The 10,876-nt window shown below is 53.5% G+C and overlaps 3 protein-coding genes across 3 annotated transcripts; 1 reads left to right on the top strand and 2 right to left on the bottom strand.

Moving 5' to 3' along the window:
• Positions 1-1,475: 1,475 nt before the first annotated feature.
• GCG54_00005538 (uncharacterized protein) lies at positions 1,476-2,696 on the bottom strand (the record flags this gene model as incomplete). The annotated part of the gene is made up of 1 exon (XM_045405560.1): positions 1,476-2,696. One exon carries the CDS (start codon positions 2,694-2,696, stop codon positions 1,476-1,478), a length of 1,221 nt encoding a protein of 406 aa, XP_045260541.1.
• A 2,019-nt stretch (positions 2,697-4,715) lies between these two features.
• Positions 4,716-7,456, top strand: GCG54_00005537 (Aspartate--tRNA ligase cytoplasmic; the record flags this gene model as incomplete). Its single annotated transcript, XM_045405559.1, has 2 exons — positions 4,716-5,714; positions 5,768-7,456. 2 exons carry the CDS (start codon positions 4,716-4,718, stop codon positions 7,454-7,456), a joined length of 2,688 nt encoding a protein of 895 aa, XP_045260540.1.
• A 654-nt stretch (positions 7,457-8,110) lies between these two features.
• Positions 8,111-9,856, bottom strand: GCG54_00005536 (Transcriptional regulator sdnM; the record flags this gene model as incomplete). Its single annotated transcript, XM_045405558.1, has 2 exons — positions 8,111-9,511; positions 9,614-9,856. 2 exons carry the CDS (start codon positions 9,854-9,856, stop codon positions 8,111-8,113), a joined length of 1,644 nt encoding a protein of 547 aa, XP_045260539.1.
• Between the last annotated feature and the right edge of the window lie 1,020 nt (positions 9,857-10,876).

Below are 10,876 nucleotides of genomic sequence, written 5' to 3'. Positions count from 1 at the left end.
TAAGTTTAGTTAAAAAGATAGTATTAATAAAAGTAAAATATTTTAAAACTAAATTATATATAGTAGATCTTTTTTTTACTTCTTCTATATTATTATTACTTTTTAGTAAGAGGATACTTTTAGAGCTCTTTATAATAATAGAGGTATTATAAATATATACTTTCTTTATAATATAAACTTAAGAGTTACTAAATTATTAATCTTAGATTTAATTTTAGTAATAATAACTTTAATAGTAACCTCCTTAGTAACCTCTTTAGTAATAATAGCTTAATAAGCCTTCTTAGTAAATATAATAATCCTAATTAATAGTAAAATAAAGTATTAAAAAGGATCTCTAGTAGTATCTTATATTAGTTATTATATATATTATTATTTCTATATACTATTAGTAATAAGTAATAGATAATACCTAAATAGGTTATTATCTATTTACTAAGTTATATAATAGTATTAAGAAGGTATTATAATACCTTTAGATAATAAGATTTAATAGGAATAAATTAATTAAAGTTATTAAAATAGGTTAATTACTATACTATAAATATCTATATAATATTAGGTAAATTTTTATATATATATAGGGATTATGTGTATATAATTTCAGTAAAAAGGAGGGGCGGACGCTGTTAACGTAACGGACTGTACATCAGCAGCCCCACTTTCCCCATGATCAGTTTTCTCCATTACCATACCTCTATATTGTGCAAATGAAGAAGCTCACACATAGCTTTCATGAACGAGCGAGACATCCTGACACCTCGAAATAATCAACAAGGTACTCGCCAGCTTGAAGTTATCTCCCTGGTCAATGATGGAACCTTCAATCCCCAATCAAGTAGACAGGCTGATGCCATCTATCAAGCCAATGACAGTACCTTAGGTGGTCAACATCGCAGCTAATCCAGAACTTCCCAACTCCTACAATAACGCACCAAGACTTCTTGCAGAAACCCTCCAATATTGCGACGGTAAACAGGCACTAACCAGATGAACGTGACCCAGCCATCTGATCACCGACTTCAGACGAGTCCAATCGCGGGGTGGTTCAACACGGATACTGACCCTCCCTTCTCGGGACCGAGAGCCTTCGGACGTCTCCTCTCCTTCCAACGATATCTGTGCGCGGCGTAATCGACTCAACAATGGCATTATCGAGGATTCAAACTATGTATCAAACGCTCAGGTGTAGATGTTACATGTAGGTGAATGCAGATGCTGTTATGCAGACGTGTCTTCTCGCAGGATTGCATGGGAAACTGTGAGACATCGCGAATGCCATGTTGGCAGGTCAAATGCCATTAGACCAGTCTGGGCATTGGTTGTTCATTAGCACGAGCTTTCAAAGTCTCAGTTGGTTGATTGAAACGGTGCGTTACGCTATGTTGGATATCTGCCAAGTGCAAAGGAAGGACAAAACTGTATCAACCTAACCTACACACTTCATATTAATGAAGCCCATGGCTCCAGCCATCTCATGTGCTGTCTCCGCTGTCGTTAGTAATCTCTATTCTTGGTATCGTCCCATCGAATATTTCGTCGCTTTCTAGAGCGCCTAAGCCAAGCCATCCTCTAAGGGCATCGATGGCCTTGTGATACTCCACCATGACACTCTCTTTTGGTGTAAATGGTGGCGGCTTATCCCATGCATGCTTTTCTGTGTCGACCACGCGAGTGCTGATCCGGCCTCCACGGGTCTGCACCCTTTCAGCAAACTTCTGTCCCTCCAATAGCAGCATATCGTATTCGCACATGCATAGGTGAATGGGTGGGAGTCGGTCTATCATCTCGTCTGTCATCAGTCCCGGGGAAAGCCGCGGATCGTGGCGCTCAGACCTGGGCCGAGGAGGGTAGACATAGGATGCGTCAAAGAGATCGGTCATGCCCTTTGGCAGAGTCATGTCTGGCCTGCCACATGTCTCGCGCTTCATTGGCCTCGTCATTGTCCAATCGAGGAGCGGGTAGAAGAGCACGATCCCGGAAATTTCGGGGACCGGGAATTTAAGCTCATAACCCCACCTCTCTGGCTCTTGGAGGAGGTTCCAACTGGCAAGGGCCAATGTGCCTCCAGCCGAGAAACCCGATAGAAAGACTTTGGATTTGTCGAGGAGGAACTCATCTGCACGTGCAATGATCTGCAGGATAGAGTCGGCAGCATCCTCTACCGGGGTGGGGAAGGGATAGCCCGGAGCCAGGCGGTAGCTGACGGAGAAGACGACGGCGTTCAGTGCCGAAGCCACGGCGCCGGCCCATCGGGCGTCATCGGTTCCCTGTCCCAGGATGAAGCCTCCGCCATGAAAGTTGACGACGGCAGGGAAATTCCCGGTGGGCTTGCCAGCCTTGGTGTGGGGAGGGAGGTAGACATCGACCCTGATCTTCTCTGGACCAGACCATTCTGACAATGTTGAGTCTAGCCAGATGACCCTATTCGCAGCGGGAGGGACGGGAGCGGACAGGTTCTGCAGCCCGAAGGCAAAGGCGGCCCCGGAACGCAGTGCGACCGCGTTGGCGGTCAGGCGCCAACGAGCGATGTTCTCCAGTGGGTTTTCATATTCACCATCGGGAGTACCGGCTCTGCTGGTAGCGGCGCTATTGACCTTGCTGTTCACCTTGCTCCCGTTCTTGCTGCCGTTCTTGCTAGACTTGGACAGGTTCGATATGTTGGAGACGGTGCGGGTGAGCCTGTTGGACTTCATTGGGAGTGCGGAATGCGCGGAAGCGATGCAGCTGCAGGTGACGGGTTGGTGGCCGGTGGGTGCTGAGAAATTCGGACTATCGGACGCAAATCAAAACAACATTGTCGAACGACGGGTGCAGTGAGGCCAATGGGGGCCGCTGTTGTTCGGGTGCGACGGAAACAGAGGACGATTGATAATGGATGGGAGGAGTGAGAAGGAGGGAAGATGGAGACGGGTTGACAAATCAAGAGCTCGATAGGAAGCTTTTGGTGGCACCCGGAGAGGTAAAAGGTCGGCGGGCTACTGGCGGCTCCGGGCTGGTGGTGGAGGTTGGGCGTCAGGTGTCGTTGACGTTGAAAGTTGGTGGGACTTGGCGAAGGTGCCCTGCGGCAGCCGGGACAGCCTTGGCAGATGAGATCGGGGTGTCTTATTCGAGTTGGAGGGGAGGATCAGCCTGGCGAGGTAGCCTGTTTGGGCGTTGAGGGTGTTGATGTCGGCAGGTCGAGCCTTTAGTGTGCGGCACAAAAGCGTGTTGAATACGTCGTGATATTGGCTAGCTGCGGCTTGTCTAGAGACGAAAACCTGCCAGCCTGAGACGAGACGGCGGCTAGAGCAGTGTCGGGGTCTTGCGATGACAACAGCAGCAGTGGTAGCAGGAAAACGGCGCGGCGGATGGGCTGGAAGAGTGATTGACGGCCTGGGTCGAGAATGTGACTCGCTGGTGAGGTGGCAGACGTGGCTAGGTAGCGACGGGGTTCGACGGGTGCCGGCGATCTGACGTCAGTAGAGGCTCACCAGGTGCAGCAGAGGGCAGGTGTGGGGCCGTACCTTCCGGGATGTGATCGGAGCTACCTGCGGGATGCAGATGTCGCGGTTTCCAGACGATGCCAGAAGACGGGAAGCAGCGGAGACGACCTTGCCTTCCACCACACTACCTACCAGCAGACTACGGATACCTTACCTTAGAGCGTGAGGTGTATGGTATCAGGGATCTGCCCCGGAGCAAACGGTCCTCGACTGGCCGCTGCAAGATGATATCAGCCAGTCATCAGCGTGGATTCGCCGTCCGTGACCTTCCCTTGCCCCTTCCACCTTCCCCGGCCCTTTGCTGTTTCCTCTCCTCCCGTGTCTGTGGCGGTACGTACCGCGACGCACGTACCATGCCCCACACCAAATGACGCTGCACTGACACCACATGGTCGCTGCGGCAGGAAGGCGAGGAAACTTCTCACTCTAAAAAAAAAAAAAAAAAGAGAGAGTGAGGAAGTCACGACGTGAGTTGGCATCTTGCCAGGGAAGGGACCGCCGGGGGCCACCGCCCAGTGTTGTCCGATGCACCTGCGATCGATCCATTGCTCCTGCCTTTCTCCGTTGCTTTCGGCAAACTTTTTTCGACTCGTGCCTGCCCTGTCCGCAACGGCACAATGGAGGTAGGGCAGGTACTACTTCACGGTGGTACCGTGTACTTCGTCGCTGCCCTTGGCGCCCTGACGTATCTTTACCACCCGAACGTCAGTCTGGAACATGCCCGCCCTGCCGTCCTGCCGTGTAAGCGTCTTGGTCGCCGCCTGGAACCAGAACTTGCGTGGTCTGAAGTCGCAGCTGCTTGATCATGGCCAAGTCACACGTACCTGATGCCCAATGTAAAGGGCTGAATCCATGGACGGGTATCACAGGTAGCAGCAGCGTCCCTCCCGGGCGGAAAGCCTTGTCCGCCGCGGACTCTGATGTGCGCCGAGTGCCCTCATCATGACTGATGTCGGTGTCCTTCATGTCCATGCCACCCTTTTTATTTTTGTCATCCACCCTCCCCAGCTCCCGTCCCTTCTGCTTCTTGCTTATTCGTCCTCAAAGCCCCGTGTGTCCAGACTCGTACCTGCAGTGATCTACCCATATATCCCCTCCTCCCCCAAAACTTGTCTTGGCTTTCCTCACGACGTATTCTTCCTAATACCCGTTGCCGAGAAACCAATAGCATCTACACACACCTTACACCCGACACTCGCCAAGGGGCGGCGACAGTGACACACCAACAGCATGATGGAATCAGAGACCCCAAGGGCACCGCCCTCGACGAACCCCCTGTCACGTATCGCGCACAGGTTGTCCATGAAGAGCAACTCGGACCAATCCACCCCGTCCACCACCAAGACGACTGTCTACGAGAAACAGACTCCGAGGTCGAGCAAGACTAGTCAATCTAGCGGTTCAAGCAAGTCTAGCTACGGCAGAAGCCCGACGAGGAGCGGCGAGTTGAAGAGGATGGAACGGGGCCAGAAGCAGGAGCGTCGGGAGCAGCAGCAGCGCGAGCTGGAAGAGCGCAGGAGGCGAGAGTACGAGGAGGCTCGCAAGGTCGAGGACGACGAGACGAAAGCCCGCTACGGCGAGGGAAGCGAGGAAAACTACCCAACCGAACTCAACACCATCGCCGAGGTGGGCCAACTAGGCGTCGGTTCCAAAGTCACCTTCCGCGCCCGAATTCACACACAACGCAACATCTCCAAGCATCTCGACTTCATTCTGTTCCGCGACCAGACCGACACCATCCAGGGCGTACTGCATGACGTGACGCCAAACATGGTGAAGTGGGTGCAACGGCTGCACCCCGAGTCCATCGTCCAGGTTTCCGGCTCTCTGAAGAAACCCGTTGAGGATGTCAAGTCGGCGTATCACCATGATGTAGAGGTCGACATCTACTCCATCCACCTGCTCAATCCCGCGCAGGCGCCTCCTTTTAGCAACTATCATCCCCCCGAGAGCATGAACAACAGGCTCAACAACCGCGTCCTCGACTTGCGACATCCCTCCAACCAAGCCCTCTTCCGTGTCCGTGCTATGATTACCCGCAAGTTCCGCGAAACCCTCGATAACAATGGCTTCATCGAGATTCAAACACCAAAGCTCCAGCCAGCTGCCACAGAAAGCGGCGCTGAAGTCTTCAAGCTCAACTACTTTGGCCGCCGCGCCTTTTTGGCGCAGAGCCCCCAGCTGGCCAAGCAGATGGCCATTTCAGCCGACTTTGGCAAGGTCTACGAGGTATGCATCGCATTGAATGACACCTTGGGATGAACCATTACTGACACCCGCAGGTTGGCCCTGTCTTCCGTGCCGAAAACTCCAACACCCACCGCCACCTGACAGAGTATACCGGCCTCGACATTGAGATGAAGATTCACAAGCATTATCACGAGCTTTTGAGGGTTCTTGACCAGGTTCTCAAGAACATCTTCGCGGCAGTGCAGGCTATGCCTGAACTCAAAATTATTCGGGAGAGGTGGCCAAGTGAAGATCTTGTCTGGCTCGAGGAGACTCCCATCATCCCCTTTCCCGAAGGTCTGCAGATGCTGCGCGACGACGGCCGAGACGTCGCCGATGAAGACCTTTCAACCCCAGACGAGATCAGACTCGGAGAGCTAGTGAAGGAAAAGTACAAAACCGACTATTACATACTGGACAAGTTTCCCGCCAACGCCCGTCCATTCTACACTCATAAAGCCGAGGACCCCTTCTGGACGAACTCTTTTGATATATTCGTCCGTGGCCAGGAAATTTGTACAGGAGGTCAGCGCATCAACAACCCGAAGGAATTGAGAAAGAACATGGCCGAGAATGGTATCTCAGAAGACGAAATGTCGGAATACCTCGAGGCATTCGACCTGGGCGCTCCCCAACACGGTGGCGTAGGTCTTGGTCTCGACCGCATCGTTTTCCTACTGCTCAACTTGGGTGATATCCGATACGGCTCACTCTTCTACCGCGATCCTAAGTCCCTACCTCAACGCTCCTTCAACCTGCCCCACCCCAATGCAGACACCACCAAAATCTGGGCAGGTAGAGAAATGCCAGCTCTCGAAGAACTCATCGCCAACTACGGCGACGCCACCAACACATCCTGGCTGGACGAGCGCTTTGAGTTATGGCGCCATAGCAGCGGTGCGGCTGTCGGCTACGTCAAGCAAGGCAAGTTTGCCATGATCACTGGCGATCCTCTTTGCGACCGCGGTCAGTACGAGGAAGTTATTCCTGCCTTTGTCGAATTCGTCACGAAGGAACTTAAGCTCACTCCTGTGTGGATGCTTGTCTCCAACAAAGTCCAAGAAATTCTCGGTCGGCGCATCGGCTGGCGCACCATGTCTTGTACCGAAGAGCAACGCGCCGATGCCGACCAGCACACCGCCCCGGACAACCGCCTAGCTCGTCGCGTCAAGCGCGAGGGTATCAAGATCCACGAGGTGAAGCCCAACGAAGATTTTATCAGCCGCGCAGACAAGTCCATCGCCGCCTGGAAGGAGAAGCGCAAGGAGAAGAAGAAGCAGGTCCACATGACGGAAATCCGTCCATGGATTGACCAGGCACACCGTCGCTACTTCTCGGCTGAAAAGGACGGCGAGGTTCTGTGCATGGTCGTCCTCGCGCAGCTCGCGCCGCGGTACGGCTGGCAGGTGAAGTGGGCCCTTGACTTCCCCAACGCCCCTCACGGCACCATTGAAGTTCTCATCGAGTACGCCCTCTCGTGCATCTCGGGCCCCGTCACCTTTGGTGCCGGCGTCAGCGAGCGCTTCGTCCCGGGGCAACACTTGCACGGCGCCCGGGCTAAGTTCCTCAGCAAGACGTACGCGGCCATCGTCAAGAGTCTCGGTCTTGGCAGGAAATCCGAGTTCAGAGACAAATTTGGCGTCCTCGGCGAGCAGGTGTACATCTGCTACCCACGCCGCGGCGTGACACTGTTTGATTTGAAGGAGATTGTCAACTTCTTCATGGACCAGGACGACTCATGAACGTGATGATGTCCGCATACGATTGTGACCAAGACGTAGGATGGGTCTGGGATGGAGTTTTTTGGTTTCAATTCTTTTCGCGAATAGGGGCTTCTTGCAATTCTTCATACCACCACGCTCACGCATGTACGACATTAGCGATACCTTCATCTGTAGCACTTTTTCATCCTTAGATTATTTGATACCAGCGTAGAACGCAATTTTCTTTGTCACTCATATTGGATCTCGGAAGAAACTCAATTTTCTACTTAGTACCGCTCTACTTAGTACCGCCACGTCCCAATCAATGTCTCGCGTGAATGTACCCAACTGTACGTGTGTAATTAACTCTTTTCGGATAACTACCAACCTTACTACCTCGCATCCACCAGTCGTCATCATCATGAGTCTAACCGAATCAAACAAAAGCCACTGAGATATCCCGTATTCATCAACCACCCAAAGGTGCCATCGGTTACAACCTAACTAAGAAGCAGAACAAAACTCCTAGCAGTGCATATATGAAGGGAGTGACATGTATTGAGGGAGGGATTTAGGGATAATAGTAATAAGGGAAGGTACCATTCACCAAGCCATCTCCTTTGTGGGGACAAGCTTGAAACTCCCATGCGAAAGACAGACTGTCCTATACAAACACCGGTAGTTGACGTTGGTCTACTTGGACGAGGTCGCAATGTACTTCTCGAGATGCTCCCAGCACTCGGGGTGGCCCAGCGCGCTGACCCACACGTTACCCGACAAATCCTTGCCGAGGATGGTGAACACGTTCCTGCTGAGCACGCTGCGGGTGCGCGCGAGAGAGTGGTGGTACGACAGCTTCCCCGGGGGCGGCTTCTTGGCAGCGAGTTCAGAGGAGACCTCTGTAGCGGTAGCTTCCGCGGCGGCCTTTTCCGGGTCTTGCGGAGCGGTAGCGGTGATCTCGCCGTCCGCGGAGGTGGCAGAGTGTCTGTTGGCGGCAGCGGCGGCGGCGGCAGGGTCAACGCGGGGAACGACGGCGGGCGCAAAGTCGATGCACTCGAAGAACTTGCACCGGCTCCAGTTGGTGAAGATGATGAGCATGGAGTCCGGCTTGCCGTAGACGGGCTGGTCGCCGCAGCGGCCTGCCTCACGAAGGCGACGCATGAAAGCCATGATCTGGGAGGGGGTGGTCTGGGTTTGAATGTCGTAGCGGAAGCACTTTGCGACGTAGCCGAGCGGAGCCTTGACGACTTCCGCCGACGACAGGATGGTCCAGGTGCCGAGGGCGAAGTTTTGAACGTAGTGCTTTCCTGGGGCGAAGACGGACTTGAGGCGACCGGTGATGTCGACGGCGTTGAGGACGGTAACGGAGCGCTTGCCGCCACGGGCGGTGCAGACCATGCGGGTCCACCACGCGGTGAGCACGTCACCTTCGGACACGAAGGGGGCTTCTTCTTCTGCGCCGAGGGCGCCCTTTTCGTCCATCGCGTGCAGATCGGCCATGGCGCGGGCGCGAAGGTCTGACACGAATTTTGGGGGAAGACAGAGGACCTTGGACTCGATTTCTGGACGGCGCCACATATCCCAGAGGAAGCGGATGTTGAAGCGCAGATGACGGAGCCCTTTGAGCTGGCGGGGGTCGAGGAGGAAGGGTTCCTTGTCCGGGTCGGATTGGACGCCGACGTCCTCAAGAATGTCTTCACGGGCACCGCAGAGGGCAGGGACCTCGGCTTCGCGGCCGGCCATGACGAGGGACCAATTTGTAACGAGTGATTGCATGCCGGCGGCGCCAAAGAGAACGTGTGAGAAGAGAAGGCCGATGACAGTTGCATCTGTGAAGGAGATGACGTGCAGGTGGATCTGGGGTTCATCGGAGGTGAGGAGATCTTCGAGAGTCATGGGCGCGCCGGGGCGGGCACCGAGGGTGTAGAAGTTTACCACGCCGGGCTGTATTGAGGGGACTGAGGTTGATTTGGGAAGGTGCTTTGCGTTAGGGTGGTTTGCGATGGAAAAGTCATGGACATCGTGAGAGAAGCGGATGGCTGGGCGTTCCGGGGTGAAGCATTCGGGTACGTGGAGTTCGAGCTTGTCATCGGGCTAGAAGAGAGATGTTAGTTAGTCTTGTGTGTGTTTTGGGTTCAGTTGAGGCAAGCGTATCGTGTAAGTGGGTGTGCGGGGGAGCAAGGGGAGGGGGCTTACGCTGAGCCTCATGCGACCGCCCAACTTCTTCCAGTCTCCGATCTCAAGTAACCGCGACAACGAGCTCTGAAGCTTGTCGGCGTCGAGGACATCGTCGAAGCGAAGTGTCCAGTTCAGGAGCATGCCACGGAATGGCTTCGTGTCGTCAAAGAAATGGACGGGATAGACATCGTCGGTGGGGACCTTTGGCGGTTGAACCACCTTTGGCTTGCTGCGCTTGAAGATGGTGCGTATGACCTCCATGTTTGCCCGTTTCTTGTGGAAGTTGTTGAGAAAAGAGGGAAATGAAACGAAGGATCCGCGGTCGATCTCGCTGGATTCACTATCCAGGTGCTCTAGCTCTGAAAAGCGAGAAGTTTTCCGGCCGCAGGCCGTTGACCGCGAAAGGAAGATTAGGGAGAGCAAAGAGACGGGAATCAATCCAGCCGTCAGGTATCGTTGTAAAGCAAACCACACAAACAGGAAAAGAAAGAGAGAGAGGGCAAATGTCAAATTTGGCTGGCTCCTTTCCCTAAAAGCCCGTTCATTGTGTCGTCTCTGGACCGTCGTTCGGATGGCCAGCTTATATTCCTCCCAGCTCATTCATGCTCGAGATGGCATCCGGTGATGGCATGGGAGAAATCCGGGCCCAGGTCCATGGCAGCTAGGCAGAGCGGTCGACATTGACAGTATGCAGGGCCAGCAGCAACTACTGCTGTCACGGAGGTTTCCTGTAGGTTTGAAGCACGAAGCACGGTCTGATACTTCATACCGCATGCCTCCAGTTCGAAAATGGTTCATTGCGCCTGCTGGCTGCAGCACCGAGAAACAGCCTTTGTCGAGCAAAGCATGTGCGTTTGGGTACCAAGACCAACCATAAACCACCAAGAACAGCCGAGCGAGGAGGGCGTGCCCCCTTGAAGTATAAGTTGTATTGGCCTGCAGCTAGTCGCGCCAACTGATGCGAGCTGTGATGTATTCCCCATCCGTTCTCGAGCTGGCAGAGTCTCTCTTTTGCTTCTAGCCTTGGTCTTTTTTAACGGCGAACCCGGCTGTAATCTTGCAGCAAGCGAGCGATTGAAGGGGGCCCAGCATCATCCCCTGTCTGTGGTCGTGTTACGAGATTGGTTGACAAACAAGCCCAATGACCGGGATGGAATGGCGAGCTGTTATCGGCGACGCTGCGGGAGGGGACCGACACCTACCTAGACAGGAAATTGGGCGGGGAAGAAGACTGAAGCCACCAACACGGAGCCGGCCGAGAGGGGGAGGGGGAGCTAATCG

Source organism: Colletotrichum gloeosporioides (genome assembly GCF_011800055.1).
Source record: "Colletotrichum gloeosporioides strain Lc1 chromosome Unknown consensus_67, whole genome shotgun sequence".
Classification (NCBI taxonomy): Eukaryota; Fungi; Ascomycota; class Sordariomycetes; order Glomerellales; family Glomerellaceae; genus Colletotrichum; species Colletotrichum gloeosporioides.
This window is presented reverse-complemented; position numbering and strand designations above follow the sequence as displayed.